The sequence below is a fragment of the Myxocyprinus asiaticus genome, chromosome 26, assembly GCF_019703515.2.
Source record: "Myxocyprinus asiaticus isolate MX2 ecotype Aquarium Trade chromosome 26, UBuf_Myxa_2, whole genome shotgun sequence".
Taxonomy (NCBI): Eukaryota; Metazoa; Chordata; class Actinopteri; order Cypriniformes; family Catostomidae; genus Myxocyprinus; species Myxocyprinus asiaticus.
The window spans coordinates 32,660,019-32,685,014 of NC_059369.1; the positions used below are offsets into that span (position 1 = coordinate 32,660,019).

The 24,996-nt window shown below is 38.3% G+C and overlaps 1 protein-coding gene across 50 annotated transcripts in view; it reads right to left on the reverse strand.

Moving 5' to 3' along the window:
- Positions 1-20,895, reverse strand: part of lgals4 (galectin 4) — a 34,386-nt gene extending 13,491 nt beyond the window's left edge. For 3 of the 50 annotated variants that reach the window (XM_051656945.1, XM_051656944.1, XM_051656911.1), the window contains exons 1-45: positions 20,783-20,895; positions 20,252-20,340; positions 19,926-20,124; positions 19,717-19,830; positions 18,908-19,105; positions 18,587-18,675; positions 16,961-17,159; positions 15,598-15,711; positions 15,363-15,479; positions 15,074-15,162; positions 14,641-14,839; positions 10,922-11,035; positions 10,687-10,803; positions 10,398-10,486; positions 9,965-10,163; positions 8,566-8,679; positions 8,331-8,447; positions 8,042-8,130; positions 7,609-7,807; positions 7,406-7,519; positions 7,171-7,287; positions 6,882-6,970; positions 6,449-6,647; positions 6,246-6,359; positions 5,975-6,091; positions 5,686-5,774; positions 5,253-5,451; positions 5,050-5,163; positions 4,779-4,895; positions 4,490-4,578; positions 4,057-4,255; positions 3,854-3,967; positions 3,583-3,699; positions 3,293-3,381; positions 2,859-3,057; positions 2,656-2,769; positions 2,421-2,537; positions 2,132-2,220; positions 1,700-1,898; positions 1,497-1,610; positions 1,262-1,378; positions 973-1,061; positions 541-739; positions 338-451; positions 103-219 (exon numbers count right to left, since the gene is read on the reverse strand). In XM_051656945.1, the coding sequence (XP_051512905.1) occupies positions 103-219; positions 338-451; positions 541-739; positions 973-1,061; positions 1,262-1,378; positions 1,497-1,610; positions 1,700-1,898; positions 2,132-2,220; positions 2,421-2,537; positions 2,656-2,769; positions 2,859-3,057; positions 3,293-3,381; positions 3,583-3,699; positions 3,854-3,967; positions 4,057-4,255; positions 4,490-4,578; positions 4,779-4,895; positions 5,050-5,163; positions 5,253-5,451; positions 5,686-5,774; positions 5,975-6,091; positions 6,246-6,359; positions 6,449-6,647; positions 6,882-6,970; positions 7,171-7,287; positions 7,406-7,519; positions 7,609-7,807; positions 8,042-8,130; positions 8,331-8,447; positions 8,566-8,679; positions 9,965-10,163; positions 10,398-10,486; positions 10,687-10,803; positions 10,922-11,035; positions 14,641-14,839; positions 15,074-15,162; positions 15,363-15,479; positions 15,598-15,711; positions 16,961-17,159; positions 18,587-18,675; positions 18,908-19,105; positions 19,717-19,830; positions 19,926-20,124; positions 20,252-20,340; positions 20,783-20,851 (5,859 nt within the window). In that variant the 5' untranslated portion in view covers positions 20,852-20,895. The other 47 variants (XM_051656918.1, XM_051656913.1, XM_051656915.1 and 44 more) reach the window with 47 other exon arrangements.
- Positions 20,896-24,996: the final 4,101 nt, after the last annotated feature.

Genomic DNA, 24,996 nt, shown 5'->3' on the forward strand with positions numbered 1-24,996 from the left:
TTTCAAAAGGCCTAACATATCTGGAACTACGGGGTAAGAATTGCTTTTGGGAGAAACACTTTATTGCACACTAAAAAGTAACTGAAATGGTCTGTCACTCACAGGATTTTGGACCGGGTGTAAGACCTCTGACTGTGTGGGTGAAAGACCCCAGTGTGATCTGCCCAGACTGGTGACTGTTGTCTTGGCTTCCTTAGTAAATGAAGGTATGCTCCAGTTCTAATGAGAGAAAAGAGAGTGTATTTAGACAGCTTTTTACTCTCCAAAGTAGTCTCACTGGATTCCGACAAATGATAATCCATTCGAAATTGCTGTAACTTAAAAATATGTAACTTACTTCTATGAAGCCAAAAAGCTTTGCGGCAACATGTCCAAGGATATTTAATGCTTTCACGTTTTCCAGAGGTATACGGTGCTTAAACATGTAGTGCTCCTTGCCATTCACATATACCTAAGGAATCGATGTGAAAGAGTCCACTTGAAGACAATTGCTTGGCTTACATTTAGGAGTCCTTTGAGTTTGGGATACAAAGCACATACCTGATATCCTTCAGGTTTGGGGACGATAAACATTTCAAAAGCATCTCCCTTTTTGAAGGGGTTTTCAGAGGCAGATTCCTCAGTCTGCCATCCTCCATTCCTGAAGCTGTTCATGGCCACTTTGCTTCCCATTCGTGGGTTGAAGTGGAAAGCTATATCATCCTTGTCAGACTGTCCAGTCTTGAAATTTATTGCGAACCTGCATGGAAGTTGAGGCATTTTATGACAACCAAATCCATATAACAACAAAATTTTTCTAAGCTTTACAACCCCAACATGAATTCTTCTACTATAAAATAACTACATTTCAGATCACAAATAGGTTAATATTCTGTCCGTATTAGAGGATGCAGTCTTTTCCTGACTAAAGTCTATTAAAGCATTCATTGTTTATATGGTTGTATAAATGCAGTCAAAAACATAATTGCTTACTGGTCAGCATTAGTTGGAACAACTCCCTGCAAGTACAAGGCCATTCCTGCTCTAAGTCCTCCAGGAATTGTGCCCACATAGGGAAGGATCTGCAGTGTTTGCAACAAAATTGCATCAGTCTTGTGTTACCCACAACTTTGTGGTAGTTTTTAACTCATGGAATTGGGAAAGGGACGTTTCATTAATGTTTCAAAAGGCCTAACATATCTGGAACTACGGGGTAAGAATTGCTTTTGGGAGAAACACTTTATTGCACACTAAAAAGTAACTGAAATGGTCTGTCACTCACAGGATTTTGGACCGGGTGTAAGACCTCTGACTGTGTGGGTGAAAGACCCCAGTGTGAGCTGCCAAGACTGGTGACTGTTGTCTTGGCTTCCTTAGTAAATGAAGGTATGCTCCAGTTCTAATGAGAGAAAAGAGAGTGTATTTAGACAGCTTTTTACTCTCCAAAGTAGTCTCACTGGATTCCGACAAATGATAATCCATTCGAAATTGCTGTAACTTAAAAATATGTAACTTACTTCTATGAAGCCAAAAAGCTTTGCGGCAACATGTCCAAGGATATTTAATGCTTTCACGTTTTCCAGAGGTATACGGTGCTTAAACATGTAGTGCTCCTTGCCATTCACATATACCTAAGGAATCGATGTGAAAGAGTCCACTTGAAGACAATTGCTTGGCTTACATTTAGGAGTCCTTTGAGTTTGGGATACAAAGCACATACCTGATATCCTTCAGGTTTGGGGACGATAAACATTTCAAAAGCATCTCCCTTTTTGAAGGGGTTTTCAGAGGCAGATTCCTCAGTCTGCCATCCTCCATTCCTGAAGCTGTTCATGGCCACTTTGCTTCCCATTCGTGGGTTGAAGTGGAAAGCTATATCATCCTTGTCAGACTGTCCAGTCTTGAAATTTATTGCGAACCTGCATGGAAGTTGAGGCATTTTATGACAACCAAATCCATATAACAACAAAATTTTTCTAAGCTTTACAACCCCAACATGAATTCTTCTACTATAAAATAACTACATTTCAGATCACAAATAGGTTAATATTCTGTCCGTATTAGAGGATGCAGTCTTTTCCTGACTAAAGTCTATTAAAGCATTCATTGTTTATATGGTTGCATAAATGCAGTCAACAAAATAATTGCTTACTGGTCAGCATTAGTTGGAACAACTCCCTGCAAGTACAAGGCCATTCCTGCTCTAAGTCCTCCAGGAATTGTGCCCACATAGGGAAGGATCTGCAGTGTTTGCAACAAAATTGCATCAGTCTTGTGTTACCCAGAACTTTGTGGTAGTTTTTAACTCATGGAATTGGGAAATGGACGTTTCATTAATGTTTCAAAAGGCCTAACATATCTGGAACTATGGGATAACAATTGCTTTTGGGAGAAACACTTTATTGCACACTAAAAAGTAACTGAAATGGTCTGTCACTCACAGGATTTTGGACCGGGTGTAAGACCTCTGACTGTGTGGGTGAAAGACCCCAGTGTGAGCTGCCCAGACTGGTGACTGTTGTCTTGGCTTCCTTATTAAATGAAGGTATGCTCCAGTTCTAATGAGAGAAAAGAGAGTGTATTTAGACAGCTTTTTACTCTACAAAATAGTCTCACTGGATTCCGACAAATGATCATCCATTCGAAATTGCTGTAACTTAAAAATATGTAACTTACTTCTATGAAGCCAAAAAGCTTTGCGGCAATATGTCCAAGGATATTTAATGCTTTCACGTTTTCCAGAGGTATACGGTGCTTAAACATGTAGTGCTCCTTGCCATTCACATATACCTAAGGAATCGATGTGAAAGAGTCCGCTTGAAGACAGTTGCTTGGCTTACATTTAGGAGTCCTTTGAGTTTGGGATACAAAGCACATACCTGATATCCTTCAGGTTTGGGGACGATAAACATTTCAAAAGCATCTCCCTTTTTGAAGGGGTTTTCAGAGGCAGATTCCTCAGTCTGCCATCCTCCATTCCTGAAGCTGTTCATGGCCACCTTGCTGCCAATTCGGGGGTTGAAGTGGAAAGCTATATCATCCTTGTCAGACTGTCCAGTCTGGAAATTTATTGCGAACCTGCATGGAAGTTGAGGCATTTTATGACAACCGAATCCATATAACAACAAACATTTTTCTAAGCTTTACAACCCCAACATGAATTCTTCCACTATAAAATAACTACATTTCAGATCACAAATAGGTTAATATTCTTTTCATATTAGAGGATACAGTCTTTTCCTGACTAAAGTCTATTAAAGCATTCATTGTTTATATGGTTGCATAAATGCAGTCAACAAACATAATTGCTTACTGGTCAGCATTAGTTGGAACAACTCCCTGCAAGTACAAGGCCATTCCTGCTCTAAGTCCTCCAGGAATTGTGCCCACATAGGGAAGGATCTGCAGTGTGTGCAACAAAATTGCATCAGTCTTGTGTTATCCAGAACTTTGTGGTAGTTTTTAACTCATGGAATTGGGAAATGTGGCTTTTCAGTAATGTTTCAAAAGGCCTAACATATCTGAAACTATGGGGTAACAATTGCTTTTGGGAGAAACACTTTATTATACACTAAAAAGTAACTGAAATGATCTGTCACTCACAGGATTTTGGACCGGGTGTAAGACCTCTGACTGTGTGGGTGAAAGACCCCAGTGTGAGCTGCTCAGACTGGTGATTGTTGTCTTGGCTTCCTTAGTAAATGAAGGTATTCTCCAGTTCTAATGTGAGGAAAGAGAGTGTGTTTAGACAGCTTTCTAATGAGAGAAAAGAGAATGTATTTAGACAACATTTTACTCTCCACAGTATTCTCAATGAGTTCCGACAAATGATCATCAATTCAAAATTGCTGTAACTTAAAAATATGTAACTTACTTCTATGAAGCCAAAAAGCTTTGCGGCAATATGTCCAAGGATATTTAATGATGTCACTTTTTCCAGAGGTATACGGTGCTTAAACATGTAGTGCTCCTTGCCATTCACAAATACCTAAGGAATCGATGTGAAAGAATCCGCTTGAAGACAATTGCTTGGCTTACATTTAGGAGTCCTTTGAGTTTGGGATACAAAGCACATACCTGATATCCTTCAGGTTTGGGGACGATAAACATTTCAAAAGCATCTCCCTTTTTGAAGGGGTTTTCAGAGGCAGATTCCTCAGTCTGCCATCCTCCATTCCTGAAGCTGTTCATGGCCACCTTGCTGCCCATTCGGGGGTTGAAGTGGAAAGCTATATCATCCTTGTCAGATTGTCCAGTCTTGAAATTTATTGCGAACCTGCATGGAAGTTGAGGCATTTTATGACCACCCTATCCATATAACAACAAACATTTTTCTAAGCTTTACAACCCCAACATGAATTCTTCCACTATAAAATAACTACATTTCAGATCACAAATAGGTTAATATTCTGTCCGTATTAGAGGATGCAGTCTTTTCCTGACTAAAGTCTATTAAAGCATTCATTGTTTATATGGTTGCATAAATGCAGTCAACAAAATAATTGCTTACTGGTCAGCATTAGTTGGAACAACTCCCTGCAAGTACATGGCCATTCCTGCTCTAAGTCCTCCAGGAATTGTGCCCACATAGGGAAGGATCTGCAGTGTTTGCAACAAAATTGCATCAGTCTTGTGTTACCCACAACTTTGTGGTAGTTTTTAACTCATGGAATTGGGAAAGGGACGTTTCATTAATGTTTCAAAAGGCCTAACATATCTGGAACTACGGGGTAAGAATTGCTTTTGGGAGAAACACTTTATTGCACACTAAAAAGTAACTGAAATGGTCTGTCACTCACAGGATTTTGGACCGGGTGTAAGACCTCTGACTGTGTGGGTGAAAGACCCCAGTGTGAGCTGCCCAGACTGGTGACTGTTGTCTTGGCTTCCTTAGTAAATGAAGGTATGCTCCAGTTCTAATGAGAGAAAAGAGAGTGTATTTAGACAGCTTTCTAATGAGAGAAAAGAGAGTGTATTTAGACAACTTTTTACTCTCCACAGTATTCTCACTGGATTCCAACAAATGACCATCCATTCGAAATTGCTGTAACTTAAAAATATGTAACTTACTTCTATGAAGCCAAAAAGCTTTGCGGCAACATGTCCAAGGATATTTAATGCTTTCACGTTTTCCAGAGGTATACGGTGCTTAAACATGTAGTGCTCCTTGCCATTCACATACACCTAAGGAATCAAGGTGAAAAAGCCCGCTTGAAGACAATTGCTTGGCTTACATTTAGGAGTCCTTTGAGTTTTGGATACAAAGCACATACCTGATATCCTTCAGGTTTGGGGACGATAAACATTTCAAAAGCATCTCCCTTTTTGAAGGGGTTTTCAGAGGCAGATTCCTCAGTCTGCCATCCTCCATTCCTGAAGCTGTTCATGGCCACTTTGCTGCCCATTCGTGGGTTGAAGTGGAAAGCTATATCATCCTTGTCAGACTGTCCAGTCTTGAAATTTATTGCGAACCTGCATGGAAGTTGAGGCATTTTATGACAACCGAATCCATATAACAACAAACATTTTTCTAAGCTTTACAACCCCAACATGAATTCTTCCACTATAAAATAACTACATTTCAGATCACAAATAGGTTAATATTCTGTCCGTATTAGAGGATGCAGTCTTTTCCTGACTAAAGTCTATTAAAGCATTCATTGTTTATATGGTTGCATAAATGCAGTCAACAAAATAATTGCTTACTGGTCAGCATTAGTTGGAACAACTCCCTGCAAGTACAAGGCCATTCCTGCTCTAAGTCCTCCAGGAATTGTGCCCACATACGGAAGGATCTGCAGTGTTTGCAACAAAATTGCATCAGTCTTGTGTTACCCAGAACTTTGTGGTAGTTTTTAACTCATGGAATTGGGAAATGGACGTTTCATTAATTTTTCAAAAGGCCTAACATATCTGGAACTATGGGATAACAATTGCTTTTGGGAGAAACACTTTATTGCACACTAAAAAGTAACTGAAATGGTCTGTCACTCACAGGATTTTGGACCGGGTGTAAGACCTCTGACTGTGTGGGTGAAAGACCCCAGTGTGAGCTGCCAAGACTGGTGACTGTTGTCTTGGCTTCATTAGTAAATGAAGGTATGCTCCAGTTCTAATGAGAGAAAAGAGAGTGTATTTAGACAGCTTTCTAATGAGAGAAAAGAGAGTGTATTTAGACAACTTTTTACTCTCCACAGTATTCTCACTGGATTCCAACAAATGACCATCCATTCGAAATTGCTGTAACTTAAAAATATGTAACTTACTTCTATGAAGCCAAAAAGCTTTGCGGCAACATGTCCAAGGATATTTAATGCTTTCACGTTTTCCAGAGGTATACGGTGCTTAAACATGTAGTGCTCCTTGCCATTCACATATACCTAAGGAATCGATGTGAAAGAGTCCACTTGAAGACAATTGCTTGGCTTACATTTAGGAGTCCTTTGAGTTTGGGATACAAAGCACATACCTGATATCCTTCAGGTTTGGGGACGATAAACATTTCAAAAGCATCTCCCTTTTTGAAGGGGTTTTCAGAGGCAGATTCCTCAGTCTGCCATCCTCCATTCCTGAAGCTGTTCATGGCCACTTTGCTGCCCATTCGTGGGTTGAAGTGGAAAGCTATATCATCCTTGTCAGACTGTCCAGTCTTGAAATTTATTGCGAACCTGCATGGAAGTTGAGGCATTTTATGACAACCGAATCCATATAACAACAAACATTTTTCTAAGCTTTACAACCCCAACATGAATTCTTCCACTATAAAATAACTACATTTCAGATCACAAATAGGTTAATATTCTGTCCGTATTAGAGGATGCAGTCTTTTCCTGACTAAAGTCTATTAAAGCATTCATTGTTTATATGGTTGCATAAATGCAGTCAACAAAATAATTGCTTACTGGTCAGCATTAGTTGGAACAACTCCCTGCAAGTACAAGGCCATTCCTGCTCTAAGTCCTCCAGGAATTGTGCCCACATAGGGAAGGATCTGCAGTGTGCGCAACAAAATTGCATCAGTCTTGTGTTACCCAGAACTTTGTGGTAGTTTTTAACTCATGGAATTGGGAAATGGACGTTTCATTAATGTTTCAAAAGGCCTAACATATCTGGAACTATGGGATAACAATTGCTTTTGGGAGAAACACTTTATTGCACACTAAAAAGTAACTGAAATGGTCTGTCACTCACAGGATTTTGGACCGGGTGTAAGACCTCTGACTGTGTGGGTGAAAGACCCCAGTGTGAGCTGCCCAGACTGGTGACTGTTGTTTTGGCTTCCTTAGTAAATGAAGGTATGCTCCAGTTCTAATGAGAGAAAAGAGAGTGTATTTAGACAGCTTTTTACTCTCCAAAATAGTCTCACTGGATTCCGACAAATGATCATCCATTCGAAATTGCTGTAACTTAAAAATATGTAACTTACTTCTATGAAGCCAAAAAGCTTTGCGGCAATATGTCCAAGGATATTTAATGCTTTCACGTTTTCCAGAGGTATACGGTGCTTAAACATGTAGTGCTCCTTGCCATTCACATATACCTAAGGAATCGATGTGAAAGAGTCAGCTTGAAGACAATTGCTTGGCTTACATTTAGGAGTCCTTTGTGTTTGGGATACAAAGCACATACCTGATATCCTTCAGGTTTGGGGACGATAAACATTTCAAAAGCATCTCCCTTTTTGAAGGGGTTTTCAGAGGCAGATTCCTCAGTCTGCCATCCTCCATTCCTGAAGCTGTTCATGGCCACCTTGCTGCCCATTCGGGGGCTGAAGTGGAAAGCTATATCATCCTTGTCAGACTGTCCAGTCTTGAAATTTATTGCGAACCTGCATGGAAGTTGAGGCATTTTATGACAACCGAATCCATATAATAACAAACATTTTTCTAAGCTTTACAACCCCAACATGAATTCTTCCACTATAAAATAACTACATTTCAGATCACAAATAGGTTAATATTCTGTCCGTATTAGAGGATGCAGTCTTTTCCTGACTAAAGTCTATTAAAGCATTCATTGTTTATATGGTTGCATAAATGCAGTCAACAAAATAATTGCTTACTGGTCAGCATTAGTTGGAACAACTCCCTGCAAGTACAAGGCCATTCCTGCTCTAAGTCCTCCAGGAATTGTGCCCACATAGGGAAGGATCTGCAGTGTTTGCAACAAAATTGCATCAGTCTTGTGTTACCCAGAACTTTGTGGTAGTTTTTAACTCATGGAATTGGGAAATGGACGTTTCATTAATGTTTCAAAAGGCCTAACATATCTGGAACTATGGGATAACAATTGCTTTTGGGAGAAACACTTTATTGCACATTAAAAAGTAACTGAAATGGTCTGTCACTCACAGGATTTTGGACCGGGTGTAAGACCTCTGACTGTGTGGGTGAAAGACCCCAGTGTGAGCTGCCCAGACTGGTGACTGTTGTCTTGGCTTCCTTAGTAAATGAAGGTATGCTCCAGTTCTAATGAGAGAAAAGAGAGTGTATTTAGACAGCTTTTTACTCTCCAAAGTAGTCTCACTGGATTCCGACAAATGATAATCCATTCGAAATTGCTGTAACTTAAAAATATGTAACTTACTTCTATGAAGCCAAAAAGCTTTGCGGCAACATGTCCAAGGATATTTAATGATGTCACTTTTTCCAGAGGTATACGGTGCTTAAACATGTAGTGCTCCTTGCCATTCACATATACCTAAGGAATCGATGTGAAAGAGTCCGCTTGAAGACAATTGCTTGGCTTACATTTAGGAGTCCTTTGAGTTTGGGATACAAAGCACATACCTGATATCCTTCAGGTTTGGGGACGATAAACATTTCAAAAGCATCTCCCTTTTTGAAGGGGTTTTCAGAGGCAGATTCCTCAGTCTGCCATGCTCCATTCCTGAAGCTGTTCATGGCCACCTTGCTGCCCATTCGGGGGTTGAAGTGGAAAGCTATATCATCCTTGTCAGACTGTCCAGTCTTGAAATTTATTGCGAACCTGCATGGAAGTTGAGGCATTTTATGACAACCAAATCCATATAACAACAAAACATTTTCTAAGCTTTACAACCCCAACATGAATTCTTCCACTATAAAATAACTACATATCAGATCACAAATAGGTTAATATTCTGTCCATATTAGAGGATACAGTTTTTTCCTGACTAAAGCCTAGTAAAGCATTCATTGTTTATATGGTTGCATAAATGCAGTCAACAAAATATTTGCTTACAGGTCAGCATTAGTTGGAACAACTCCCTGCAAGTACAAGGCCATTCCTGCTCTAAGTCCTCCAGGAATTGTGCCCACATAGGGAAGGATCTGCAGTGTTTGCAACAAAATTGCATCAGTCTTGTGTTACCCAGAACTTTGTGGTAGTTTTTAACTCATGGAATTGGGAAATGGACATTTCATTAATGTTTCAAAAGGCCTAACATATCTGGAACTGTGGGGTAACAATTGCTTTTGGGAGAAACACTTTATTGCACAATAAAAAGTAACTGAAATGGTCTGTCACTCACAGGATTTTGGACCGGGTGTAAGACCTCTGACTGTGTGGGTGAAAGACCCCAGTGTGAGCTGCCCAGACTGGAGACTGTTGTCTTGGCTTCCTTAGTAAATGAAGGTATGCTCCAGTTCTAATGAGAGAAAAGAGAGTGTATTTAGACAGCTTTCTAATGAGAGAAAAGAGATTGTATTTAGACAACTTTTTACTCTCCACAGTATTCTCACTGGATTCCAACAAATGACCATCCATTCGAAATTGCTGTAACTTAAAAATATATAACTTACTTCTATGTAGCCAAAAAGCTTTGCGGCAACATGTCCAAGGATATTTAATGCTTTCACATTTTCCAGAGGTATACGGTGCTTAAACATGTAGTGCTCCTTGCCATTCACATATACCTAAGGAATCGATGTGAAAGAATCCGCTTGAAGACAATTGCTTGGCTTACATTTAGGAGTCCTTTGAGTTTGGGATACAAAGCACATACCTGATATCCTTCAGGTTTGGGGACGATAAACATTTCAAAAGCATCTCCCTTTTTGAAGGGGTTTTCAGAGGCAGATTCCTCAGTCTGCCATCCTCCATTCCTGAAGCTGTTCATGGCCACTTTGCTTCCCATTCGTGGGTTGAAGTGGAAAGCTATATCATCCTTGTCAGACTGTCCAGTCTTGAAATTTATTGCGAACCTGCATGGAAGTTGAGGCATTTTATGACAACCGAATCCATATAACAACAAACATTTTTCTAAGCTTTACAACCCCAACATGAATTCTTCCACTATAAAATAACTACATTTCAGATCACAAATAGGTTAATATTCTGTCCGTATTAGAGGATGCAGTCTTTTCCTGACTAAAGTCTATTAAAGCATTCATTGTTTATATGGTTGCATAAATGCAGTCAACAAAATAATTGCTTACTGGTCAGCATTAGTTGGAACAACTCCCTGCAAGTACAAGGCCATTCCTGCTCTAAGTCCTCCAGGAATTGTGCCCACATAGGGAAGGATCTGCAGTGTTTGCAACAAAATTGCATCAGTCTTGTGTTACCCAGAACTTTGTGGTAGTTTTTAACTCATGGAATTGGGAAATGGACGTTTCATTAATGTTTCAAAAGGCCTAACATATCTGGAACTATGGGATAACAATTGCTTTTGGGAGAAACACTTTATTGCACACTAAAAACTAACTGAAATGGTCTGTCACTCACAGGATTTTGGACCGGGTGTAAGACCTCTGACTGTGTGGGTGAAAGACCCCAGTGTGAGCTGCCCAGACTGGTGACTGTTGTCTTGGCTTCCTTAGTAAATGAAGGTATGCTCCAGTTCTAATGAGAGAAAAGAGAGTGTATTTAGACAACTTTTTACTCTCCAAAATAGTCTCACTGGATTCCGACAAATGATCATCCATTCGAAATTGCTGTAACTTAAAAATATGTAACTTACTTCTATGAAGCCAAAAAGCTTTGCGGCAATATGTCCAAGGATATTTAATGATGTCACTTTTTCCAGAGGTATACGGTGCTTAAACATGTAGTGCTCCTTGCCATTCACATATACCTAAGGAATCGATGTGAAAGAGTCCGCTTGAAGACAATTGCTTGGCTTACATTTAGGAGTCCTTTGAGTTTGGGATACAAAGCACATACCTGATATCCTTCAGGTTTGGGGACGATAAACATTTCAAAAGCATCTCCCTTTTTGAAGGGGTTTTCAGAGGCAGATTCCTCAGTCTGCCATGCTCCATTCCTGAAGCTGTTCATGGCCACCTTGCTGCCCATTCGGGGGTTGAAGTGGAAAGCTATATCATCCTTGTCAGACTGTCCAGTCTTGAAATTTATTGCGAACCTGCATGGAAGTTGAGGCATTTTATGACAACCAAATCCATATAACAACAAAACATTTTCTAAGCTTTACAACCCCAACATGAATTCTTCCACTATAAAATAACTACATATCAGATCACAAATAGGTTAATATTCTGTCCGTATTAGAGGATACAGTTTTTTCCTGACTAAAGCCTAGTAAAGCATTCATTGTTTATATGGTTGCATAAATGCAGTCAACAAAATATTTGCTTACAGGTCAGCATTAGTTGAAACAACTCCCTGCAAGTACAAGGCCATTCCTGCTCTAAGTCCTCCAGGAATTGTGCCCACATAGGGAAGGATCTGCAGTGTTTGCAACAAAATTGCATCAGTCTTGTGTTACCCAGAACTTTGTGGTAGTTTTTAACTCATGGAATTGGGAAATGGACGTTTCATTAATGTTTCAAAAGGCCTAACATATCTGGAACTATGGGATAACAATTGCTTTTGGGAGAAACACTTTATTGCACATTAAAAAGTAACTGAAATGGTCTGTCACTCACAGGATTTTGGACCGGGTGTAAGACCTCTGACTGTGTGGGTGAAAGACCCCAGTGTGAGCTGCCCAGACTGGTGACTGTTGTCTTGGCTTCCTTAGTAAATGAAGGTATGCTCCAGTTCTAATGAGAGAAAAGAGAGTGTATTTAGACAGCTTTTTACTCTCCAAAGTAGTCTCACTGGATTCCGACAAATGATAATCCATTCGAAATTGCTGTAACTTAAAAATATGTAACTTACTTCTATGAAGCCAAAAAGCTTTGCGGCAACATGTCCAAGGATATTTAATGATGTCACTTTTTCCAGAGGTATACGGTGCTTAAACATGTAGTGCTCCTTGCCATTCACATATACCTAAGGAATCGATGTGAAAGAGTCCGCTTGAAGACAATTGCTTGGCTTACATTTAGGAGTCCTTTGAGTTTGGGATACAAAGCACATACCTGATATCCTTCAGGTTTGGGGACGATAAACATTTCAAAAGCATCTCCCTTTTTGAAGGGGTTTTCAGAGGCAGATTCCTCAGTCTGCCATGCTCCATTCCTGAAGCTGTTCATGGCCACCTTGCTGCCCATTCGGGGGTTGAAGTGGAAAGCTATATCATCCTTGTCAGACTGTCCAGTCTTGAAATTTATTGCGAACCTGCATGGAAGTTGAGGCATTTTATGACAACCAAATCCATATAACAACAAAACATTTTCTAAGCTTTACAACCCCAACATGAATTCTTCCACTATAAAATAACTACATATCAGATCACAAATAGGTTAATATTCTGTCCGTATTAGAGGATACAGTTTTTTCCTGACTAAAGCCTAGTAAAGCATTCATTGTTTATATGGTTGCATAAATGCAGTCAACAAAATATTTGCTTACAGGTCAGCATTAGTTGAAACAACTCCCTGCAAGTACAAGGCCATTCCTGCTCTAAGTCCTCCAGGAATTGTGCCCACATAGGGAAGGATCTGCAGTGTTTGCAACAAAATTGCATCAGTCTTGTGTTACCCAGAACTTTGTGGTAGTTTTTAACTCATGGAATTGGGAAATGGACGTTTCATTAATGTTTCAAAAGGCCTAACATATCTGGAACTATGGGATAACAATTGCTTTTGGGAGAAACACTTTATTGCACATTAAAAAGTAACTGAAATGGTCTGTCACTCACAGGATTTTGGACCGGGTGTAAGACCTCTGACTGTGTGGGTGAAAGACCCCAGTGTGAGCTGCCCAGACTGGTGACTGTTGTCTTGGCTTCCTTAGTAAATGAAGGTATGCTCCAGTTCTAATGAGAGAAAAGAGAGTGTATTTAGACAGCTTTTTACTCTCCAAAGTAGTCTCACTGGATTCCGACAAATGATAATCCATTCGAAATTGCTGTAACTTAAAAATATGTAACTTACTTCTATGAAGCCAAAAAGCTTTGCGGCAACATGTCCAAGGATATTTAATGATGTCACTTTTTCCAGAGGTATACGGTGCTTAAACATGTAGTGCTCCTTGCCATTCACATATACCTAAGGAATCGATGTGAAAGAGTCCGCTTGAAGACAATTGCTTGGCTTACATTTAGGAGTCCTTTGAGTTTGGGATACAAAGCACATACCTGATATCCTTCAGGTTTGGGGACGATAAACATTTCAAAAGCATCTCCCTTTTTGAAGGGGTTTTCAGAGGCAGATTCCTCAGTCTGCCATGCTCCATTCCTGAAGCTGTTCATGGCCACCTTGCTGCCCATTCGGGGGTTGAAGTGGAAAGCTATATCATCCTTGTCAGACTGTCCAGTCTTGAAATTTATTGCGAACCTGCATGGAAGTTGAGGCATTTTATGACAACCAAATCCATATAACAACAAAACATTTTCTAAGCTTTACAACCCCAACATGAATTCTTCCACTATAAAATAACTACATATCAGATCACAAATAGGTTAATATTCTGTCCGTATTAGAGGATACAGTTTTTTCCTGACTAAAGCCTAGTAAAGCATTCATTGTTTATATGGTTGCATAAATGCAGTCAACAAAATATTTGCTTACAGGTCAGCATTAGTTGAAACAACTCCCTGCAAGTACAAGGCCATTCCTGCTCTAAGTCCTCCAGGAATTGTGCCCACATAGGGAAGGATCTGCAGTGTACGCAACAAAATTGCATCAGTCTTGTGTTACCCAGAACTTTGTGGTAGTTTTTAACTCATGGAATTGGGAAATGGACATTTCATTAATGTTTCAAAAGGCCTAACATATCTGGAACTGTGGGGTAACAATTGCTTTTGGGAGAAACACTTTATTGCACAATAAAAAGTAACTGAAATGGTCTGTCACTCACAGGATTTTGTACCGGGTGTAAGACCTCTGACTGTGTGGGTGAAAGACCCCAGTGTGAGCTGCCCAGACTGGAGACTGTTGTCTTGGCTTCCTTAGTAAATGAAGGTATGCTCCAGTTCTAATGAGAGAAAAGAGAGTGTATTTAGACAGCTTTCTAATGAGAGAAATGAGATTGTATTTAGACAACTTTTTACTCTCCACAGTATTCTCACTGGATTCCAACAAATGACCATCCATTCGAAATTGCTGTAACTTAAAAATATATAACTTACTTCTATGTAGCCAAAAAGCTTTGCGGCAACATGTCCAAGGATATTTAATGCTTTCACATTTTCCAGAGGTATACGGTGCTTAAACATGTAGTGCTCCTTGCCATTCACATATACCTAAGGAATCGATGTGAAAGAATCCGCTTGAAGACAATTGCTTGGCTTACATTTAGGAGTCCTTTGAGTTTGGGATACAAAGCACATACCTGATATCCTTCAGGTTTGGGGACGATAAACATTTCAAAAGCATCTCCCTTTTTGAAGGGGTTTTCAGAGGCAGATTCCTCAGTCTGCCATCCTCCATTCCTGAAGCTGTTCATGGCCACTTTGCTTCCCATTCGTGGGTTGAAGTGGAAAGCTATATCATCCTTGTCAGACTGTCCAGTCTTGAAATTTATTGCGAACCTGCATGGAAGTTGAGGCATTTTATGACAACCGAATCCATATAACAACAAACATTTTTCTAAGCTTTACAACCCCAACATGAATTCTTCCACTATAAAATAATTACATTTCAGATCACAAATAGGTTAATATTCTGTCCGTATTAGAGGATGCAGTCTTTTCCTGACTAAAGTCTATTAAAGCATTCATTGTTTATATGGTTGCATAAATGCAGTCAACAAAATAATTGCTTACTGGTCAGCATTAGTTGGAACAACTCCCTGCAAGTACAAGGCCATTCCTGCTCTAAGTCCTCCAGGAATTGTGCCCACATAGGGAAGGATCTGCAGTGTTTGCAACAAAATTGCATCAGTCTTGTGTTACCCAGAACTTTGTGGTAGTTTTTAACTCATGGAATTGGGAAATGGACGTTTCATTAATGTTTCAAAAGGCCTAACATATCTGGAACTATGGGATAACAATTGCTTTTGGGAGAAACACTTTATTGCACACTAAAAAGTAACTGAAATGGTCTGTCACTCACAGGATTTTGGACCGGGTGTAAGACCTCTGACTGTGTGGGTGAAAGACCCCAGTGTGAGCTGCCCAGACTGGTGACTGTTGTCTTGGCTTCCTTAGTAAATGAAGGTATGCTCCAGTTCTAATGAGAGAAAAGAGAGTGTATTTAGACAACTTTTTACTCTCCACAGTATTCTCACTGGATTCCAACAAATGACCATCCATTCGAAATTGCTGTAACTTAAAAATATGTAACTTACTTCTATGAAGCCAAAAAGCTTTGCGGCAACATGTCCAAGGATATTTAATGCTTTCACGTTTTCCAGAGGTATACGGTGCTTAAACATGTAGTGCTCCTTGCCATTCACACACACCTAAGAAATCAAGGTGAAAGAGCCCGCTTGAAGACAATTGCTTGGCTTACATTTAGGAGTCCTTTGAGTTTGGGATACAAAGCACATACCTGATATCCTTCAGGTTTGGGGACGATAAACATTTCAAAAGCATCTCCCTTTTTGAAGGGGTTTTCAGAGGCAGATTCCTCAGTCTGCCATCCTCCATTCCTGAAGCTGTTCATGGCCACTTTGCTTCCCATTCGTGGGTTGAAGTGGAAAGCTATATCATCCTTGTCAGACTGTCCAGTCTTGAAATTTATTGCGAACCTGCATGGAAGTTGAGGCATTTTATGACAACCGAATCCATATAACAACAAACATTTTTCTAAGCTTTACAACCCCAACATGAATTCTTCCACTATAAAATAACTACATTTCAGATCACAAATAGGTTAATATTCTGTCCGTATTAGAGGATGCAGTCTTTTCCTGACTAAAGTCTATTAAAGCATTCATTGTTTATATGGTTGCATAAATGCAGTCAACAAAATAATTGCTTACTGGTCAGCATTAGTTGGAACAACTCCCTGCAAGTACAAGGCCATTCCTGCTCTAAGTCCTCCAGGAATTGTGCCCACATAGGGAAGGATCTGCAGTGTTTGCAACAAAATTGCATCAGTCTTGTGTTACCCAGAACTTTGTGGTAGTTTTTAACTCATGGAATTGGGAAATGGACGTTTCATTAATGTTTCAAAAGGCCTAACATATCTGGAACTATGGGATAACAATTGCTTTTGGGAGAAACACTTTATTGCACACTAAAAAGTAACTGAAATGGTCTGTCACTCACAGGATTTTGGACCGGTTGTAAGACCTCTGACTGTGTGGGTGAAAGACCCCAGTGTGAGCTGCCCAGACTGGTGACTGTTGTCTTGGCTTCCTTAGTAAATGAAGGTATGCTCCAGTTCTAATGAGAGAAAAGAGAGTGTATTTAGACAACTTTTTACTCTCCACAGTATTCTCACTGGATTCCAACAAATGACCATCCATTCGAAATTGCTGTAACTTAAAAATATGTAACTTACTTCTATGAAGCCAAAAAGCTTTGCGGCAACATGTCCAAGGATATTTAATGCTTTCACGTTTTCCAGAGGTATACGGTGCTTAAACATGTAGTGCTCCTTGCCATTCACACACACCTAAGAAATCAAGGTGAAAGAGCCCGCTTGAAGACAGTTGCTTGGCTTACATTTAGGAGTCCTTTGAGTTTGGGATACAAAGCACATACCTGATATCCTTCAGGTTTGGGGACGATAAACATTTCAAAAGCATCTCCCTTTTTGAAGGGGTTTTCAGAGGCAGATTCCTCAGTCTGCCATCCTCCATTCCTGAAGCTGTTCATGGCCACTTTGCTTCCCATTCGTGGGTTGAAGTGGAAAGCTATATCATCCTTGTCAGACTGTCCAGTCTTGAAATTTATTGCGAACCTGCATGGAAGTTGAGGCATTTTATGACAACCAAATCCATATAACAACAAACATTTTTCTAAGCTTTACAACCCCAACATGAATTCTTCCACTATAAAATAACTACATTTCAGATCACAAATAGGTTAATATTCTGTCCGTATTAGAGGATGCAGTCTTTTCCTGACTAAAGTCTATTAAAGCATTCATTGTTTATATGGTTGCATAAATGCAGTCAACAAAATAATTGCTTACTGGTCAGCATTAGTTGGAACAACTCCCTGCAAGTACAAGGCCATTCCTGCTTTAAGTCCTCCAGGAACTGTGCCCACATAGGGAAGGATCTGCAGTGTTTGCAACAAAATTGCATCAGTCTTGTGTTACCCAGAACTTTGTGGTAGTTTTTAACTCATGGAATTGGGAAATGGACGTTTCATTAATGTTTCAAAAGGCCTAACATATCTGGAACTATGGGATAACAATTGCTTTTGGGAGAAACACTTTTTTGCACACTAAAAAGTAACTGAAATGGTCTGTCACTCACAGGATTTTGTACCGGGTGTAAGACCTCTGACTGTGTGGGTGAAAGACCCCAGTGTGAGCTGCCCAGACTGGAGACTGTTGTCTTGGCTTCCTTAGTAAATGAAGGTATGCTCCAGTTCTAATGAGAGAAAAGAGAGTGTATTTAGACAGCTTTCTAATGAGAGAAAAGAGAGTGTATTTAGACAACTTTTTACTCTCCACAGTATTCTCACTGGATTCCAACAAATGACCATCCATTCGAAATTGCTGTAACTTAAAAATATGTAACTTACTTCTATGAAGCCAAAATGCTTTGCGGCAACATGTCCAAGGATATTTAATGCTTTCACGTTTTCCAGAGGTATACGGTGCTTAAACATGTAGTGCTCCTTGCCATTCACATACACCTAAGGAATCAAGGTGAAAGAGCCCGCTTGAAGACAATTGCTTGGCTTACATTTAGGAGTCCTTTGAGTTTGGGATACAAAGCACATACCTGATATCCTTCAGGTTTGGGGACGATAAACATTTCAAAAGCATCTCCCTTTGTGAAGGGGTTTTCAGAGGCAGATTCCTCAGTCTGCCATCCTCCATTCCTGAAGCTGTTCATGGCCACCTTGCTGCCCATTCGGGGGCTGAAGTGGAAAGCTATATCATCCTCGTCAGACTCTCCAGTCTTGAAATTTATTGCGAACCTGCATGGAATTATTGGCATTATAGGGCGGAATCCAAATAGCGGCAAACATTTTTTTTTGCTATACAACCCCTTGATGAATTCTTCCACTATAAAAGTGCTTTATTTCTGATCTCAAATGGATTAATATTCAGTCCGTATTAGAGGATATAGTCATTTCCTGACTAAATTCTAGTAATGCATTCAATGTGTATGTGGTTGCATACATGCGGTCAACAAAATAACTGCTTACTGGTCAGCATTAGTAGGAACAACTCCCTGCAAGTACAAGGCCATTCCTGCTCTCAGTCCCCCAGCAACTGGACCAACATAGGGAAGAGCCTATAGTGAGTGTAACAAAATAGAGATCAGTTTTATATTATGAAGAAGCTTTTAGCAGGTTTTGAACGTATTGGATTGGGACATTTAGAATGCAATTTTTCTTTCAAGGGTTATTTGTTATGAACTAAGTTTTGACAGATTTGCTTTGGTGAAATAAAAAATGTAATGCTTTGTTTCTTTAATTGCTTGTCTGTATCTTGCTTAGAGTCAATGGAAAGTGTTTGCTACTCACAGGATTTTGGACTAGATTGGTGACTGGAAGTTTAATCTCTGGATGGACAGTTTTTGTTCCAGTTAAATTTGTTGCCTGTGTTGTTTGGAAACTTCCACACTCAAATGTCCAGCTTCCTTTTTGTGCTGAAGAATGTTTTCCAAAAGACTTCATAGTCATCATTTCACCCTGCCCAAAGTTAGAAGAACCAGTCCAGTTCTGCAAACCAAAGTAGTAAATTCCACAAATAAAATGGAAAAAGGCAGTTCCAATAGGGTAACACATATATTTGTATCATATTTTAAAGTCAGTATCATTGTTGAAATCCTAATTCTTTCTGTTTATTTCCAGTTTTAAATCCCAGAATTTATTAAATTTTAGTTGATGTTTAAAAACTTATTTTAAACATTTTACAAATGTTTCTTAGACTGACACAAATATTTCGCACATTTTATTAACCATCTAGCCTTCACCACCAGTGCATTTAAATGTGTGTGAATGAATTTTAAAATGACAAATTTTCCTTGTACTCTCTCAACTGTGGTCATAACAACTGCATGTAAAATAATGATTAAAAAAATGCTGTGTTATATGCTGTGTTAAGAGTTTTAGATGAACTGTAACATGTCACACCACAGGCAACTGTAGTGAAAGTAATTTCATCTCTCCATATAAGGGGAGAGGACGAGGACATGATCAACATGATTAAGCATTTATCTACACTATCATAGCCTAATTCCAAATTAAAATGAACACCTGTGTTTGAGTAATAAAGAATAAATTAATTTAATCTTGTCTAATAACATCTGAAATTAAAGAGGATCACTCACCCCCATGAATACTACGTTTGTTAAAGTAACATCTCCTCCAATGTGTAGTGCAGTGACACCTTTCAGTGGTATACTATGCTGAAACTGCCCAACTTCACATCCATTCAGATACACCTTAATATAGAAAATAACATTTTTTTGGATCTATGCTCAGATGTCATACATAATATGCACAAGATGCACTCATTCAAGTGATCACTAAAACACACCTGATAGTTTTCAGAGTTTATGGCAATAATCAGATCAAAGTTGTTCCCCTTTTTTAAAGGTAAGGCCAGTTTCTTCTCATTTCCCCATAACCCTTTTAGGCGGCTGTTTAGGACCATGCAGTTACTGCTAAACTGAGGCTTTATTTGGAAGGCAATGTCATCTCCTTCTGACTCTCCACACTTCAGGCTCACAACAAAGCTAAAAAACAACAACAAAAAACAAAAAACAAAACAACAACAACAACAACAAAACATATTAAAGGATTGACCCCTAAACACTTTTGCAGTTTAAAGGAAATCTCCAGGCTTGTACAGAAAATTCTCACCTTTCACACACAGAGGGAACAGCTCCCTGAATTAAGATGGCTTCTCCAGCTCGTAGTCCTCCAGAGACAGGACTCACATAGGGGACACTCTACATAGATATATATATATATATATATATAATCAGACGCTACACATTTAAAATCCATTATGTACTGTACATTATGACATAGAAAATTACAATGTTTAATTGGCTTTTCAAATATGAAATTCCACAAATCAAATAGGGGACACTCTGCATATAAAAATATAATCAGAAGCTGCACATTACCAATGCCAGACAGAATGTGCATTATATAAAACAAAATTAAAGTTCACAATGTTCGACAGACTTTTCATACATTAAATTCCACAGACTCACATAGGGTGCATTCAGCATAGTAAAAATATTATCAGAAGTCGCAACTTTCCAATACTGTTTTTGCAAAGATGACAATGTTGAACTGACTTTTAAATATGCACTTCCATAGAGATGCCCAAAAGCATAAAATCTAGTACAGCTGAAATAGGTGATGAGCAGAGAGATCACTCACAAGGCTGGAGATGGCCTGGAAGTCTGATTGGAAGCCTGACTGGAAGCCTGATTGAAACACAAAGCTCATGTTGTCGGTCACTCAGGAAGATGATTTGATGGACAGGTGGATGCAAGATTCAGAATGAACATGGCAGATGGTGGTCTTGGTTTTATACTCTCAATAGGTGGGAGTTGTCTAGTCCCGAGGGTGCTTTTAGCTTCAAGGCATTTCAAAATAGCATAACGAACGAGTTTTTACTTGGCAACCTACAGGCAAAGTCGCACAGGCATTGAGTTATGATGAACATTATCAATTAATTTGCAGTCTTATGACAGTTTAGCCCAGAGCCACGCTGTGGGTCATTTATGGGTAATCTGGGTAATCCTTTTCTGTACTTCGTGTTTTGTTGTCTTGTAAAATAAAACTTAATTGTATTTAGTAACAGACTGAAGCAGTGTGACAGAACTGTTAATTTTAGTATGTTATGCAACTTCAACAACACCTGTTCTTGATAGATTTAGAGACAGCCAGGGGCAGATCTGTCACTTTGATATCCAAATGCTTTGCTCAGTCAGCAGAATTCTCACAAGTTCATACAGTGTAACACTTTAGGAACTATCATGAATTAGAAGATAAAACTAAAAGTGGACTCTTAATGCATAGTATATATTTATTTACCTTATCTTTGAAGTGGAATGAAGGAATTCTATATTGAATTCAAATGAAAAATTTCACTGATAGTCAAATGACTATACCTTTTACTTAAGTGAGAACTTCTATTACAAATAAATGTGTACAGACAGACATACAGACTATACAAATCATCACCCTAAACCAACAAATAGGTAACAAATACTTATTTTAATGTCCATCTATGAACCTCTCTTACCAGCAACTAGCAAGTATCAATTAGCAAGATTTTTTTTAAATATATTTTTAAAAAATAATAAAGAAAATAACATATCATCAAACCAAGTTACAGACTTTTCTTACCACATTACTGTATACTCTCCAGTGAAACTCAATGTCAACTCATAAACATATAGATGCTGATTACTTTGTTCTATCTGTGCTCTTTATTTGGGTTTGAAATCCATATATTAGACTTGTTTAAGCAGCTGGAAAAGTTATATGAATCTACTGTTAAATCCACTTTGATTCTTTATAGTTGTAAGTCATGTTTGTAGCAATTTCAAAATTAGTAACTTGTTATTTTATGTAATATTTTGCATGTGCAACATTTGCAATGACCCCCAGGATAAAGCCCTCTGGGGTTGTTGAATAAAGGTTGTGCTTTTTGTTATGATTGTGCAGGTGTCACATATTTACATAACTTCAACATTCTACAGTGAACAGTGGCGGTTCTGGCTTACTTGGTGCCCTAGGCAAGATCCGACGTGCCCCCACCATTGATTGGCCACCATTCACTTGCATTTTATGGTCCTACAGAGCCGAGATATTCTTCTAAAAATCTTAATTTGTATTCTGCAAAAGAAACAGTATACAGTTTATATACATACTGTATATATACATTATAAACAGCTCTGGAAAAAATTAAGAGACCACTCCAAATGGTTCTTAAATCAGCATCTCTACATGTATGACAGCCATTCCATTCCAGTGTCTGTTAAATTCCTGCTTGAATTTCTGAGCCAGTAGTGGCATAAAATCACCCAACAGTAATGTGAAAGACTGGTGGAAAGCATGTAAAGATGCACGAAAGCTGTTATTGAATATCAGGATCCACCAAATATTAATTTCTGAACTTTAAACATTAAAACATTAGTATTGCATTGTTTATAAATGAATATGAACTTGTTTTCTTTGCATTATTTGAGGTCTGACAACACGGCATCTTTTTTGTTATTTTTTAGTTTGATGTCATTTTCTGCAAATAAATGCTCTAAATTACAATATTTTATTTTGAATTTGGAAGAAATGTTGTTAGTAGTTTATATAATAAAACCAAATGTTAATTTTACTCAAACACTTACCTATAAATAGTAAATCCAGAGAAACTGATAATTTGGAGTGGTCTCTTAATTTTTTTCCAGAGCTATATATATATATATATATATATATATATATATATATATATATATATATATATATATATAGATATAGATATAGATATAGATATAGATATATGTATGTATGTATGTATACAGGGGTGTAAAAAAGTACTCAGAAATAATACTTAAGTAAAAGTAAGGATACTGTGTGAACATTTTACTCAATTAAAGGTCCAAGTATCCAGCCAAAAACATACTTGAGTGAAAGTAGAAAAGTATTTACATTAAATTGTACTTAAGTATTAAAAAAGTAAAAAGTAACATTTTTATGGAGTTAGAACTGTTTCTAATTCAGAGACAAATGGAAAGAGATTCACAAATAGAAAGTTGGTTCACAAATAAATTGAATGAGAGCCACAAATATATGTTAGGAGTTTCACAAAAATAAAGTGAATTCGCAAATAAATAAATTGAGATTGCAAATAAAAAAAATATTTACAAATATATTTTTTAACTCAAAAACACAACTCTGTTCAGCATTCATTTGTGAATCGCACACATTTATTTGTGGATTGCTTGCTGTGCATTTGTGGATGGCAGCTCACATTTGTGAATTCTGAAACATTTCTTACGCGAGAGCTGCGGCCAATCCACAAATAGGTGGACTTCACCCATCGTGTACTCAAGCCAATCAGATAACAGCTACATTACTCGGACCAATCGTAGCATGTTCTATCTTCAACCAATCATGCTTCATTTTACTATCAGGGTGGGACTAGAGTCACAGCGCTCTCATGAGCATGGAATCAAGCACTTGCAGATATACTCCAAGGCCGCAAACATTTAAAGAAACGGATGCCATCAGAGGAATACTGTGACTTAAGGTTCGTGTCATTTTCTCTCAGTTATAAACATGCGTAGTGTCTTGTTAAATGTCGACAGCTAAAAATTGCCCATTTGTAGAGTGTTCTGATCATTACCTTTATAGCTAACCTGGTTGACTGTATGAGCCTGTTATTTTAATTTTAACCAAGTTTCTTGACTGAAACTCCTAGCTTCATAATGGAAAATGTATGTATGTGTCATCAAAACCTTTACTCTTAATGTTACATGGCAGATCCAAACAGACACACTACTAGACACTACAAAAGATCAGTAGTACAGATAGTGCTTTTATAAAACATGAATCATATTAGATAATCTTAGGAGCACAAACCATAAGTGAGTACCCTATATTACACAGTGTACAAGATCTGCTATGCCAATAATTTAGTTTCACATTATGTTAATGTATTTAATAAAAGCAGTTGTTAGGTAATATTTATTAGAATTTTGCATTTTAGCACTTTTGTGTGAATGTTTTAGGAGGTACTATTACAGGATCCCTTCAGAAAATACAGCATCATGTTCTGACAGTGATAATTGAATATATTGGTTATTGGCATCTTTTTCAGATGTTTCCCCTGTGTACTGCCCATCAATTTTAAGCACTTGACTCAACTGTTTCAAAACTCAGTGGTTCCTGCTCCAATACAAGACACCTTTTAAAATGTATAATATGAGACTCTTTATTTTTCTGTTATGTCACATTTCTTTTAAGTTACAATGACATGTATTGAAATGAAAGTGCAATACAAAATTTAAATAAACCGTAACATTGTCTTTGGGTTGACTTGAATGAAAATTCTGTCATTTACGCACCCTCATGTTTTTTTAAAACCTGTACTATTTAGTTTCTTCTGTAGAATATGAGAATATATTGTAAAATGTAGATGCTGCTAATGAGGCTGAAATGAAAGCGAGGCTGTCAGTCCCCATCATAATTCCTGACATCTCCTTTTGAGTTCCTCCCACAGAAGAAAGTCAGTCATTTGAGTTTGGAACAACATGAATATGAGTATAAATGATGAGTCATCTCATTTGACAAAATATTTTTTGTCATTTATTTGACAAATCTTTTATTGAGGTCTATCAAGGCATTTTGAGGTAAATAGGTTTTAAAGGGTGTCTGTTTTTCTAACACTTTAAAGCAAGTCTGTTGGCTAAACGGTATGATTTTTTGGTTACAAACTACAGGTTGTCATGCATGTAACTACAAAAGACAATACATTTGAGTGCATGTATTTACACACACAAACAATGGAATTGAACATTACAACTGGAGTGCTTGCATTTTGCTTGGGTTTTTTGTACATGAACATACTCATTGCCACGGCATGG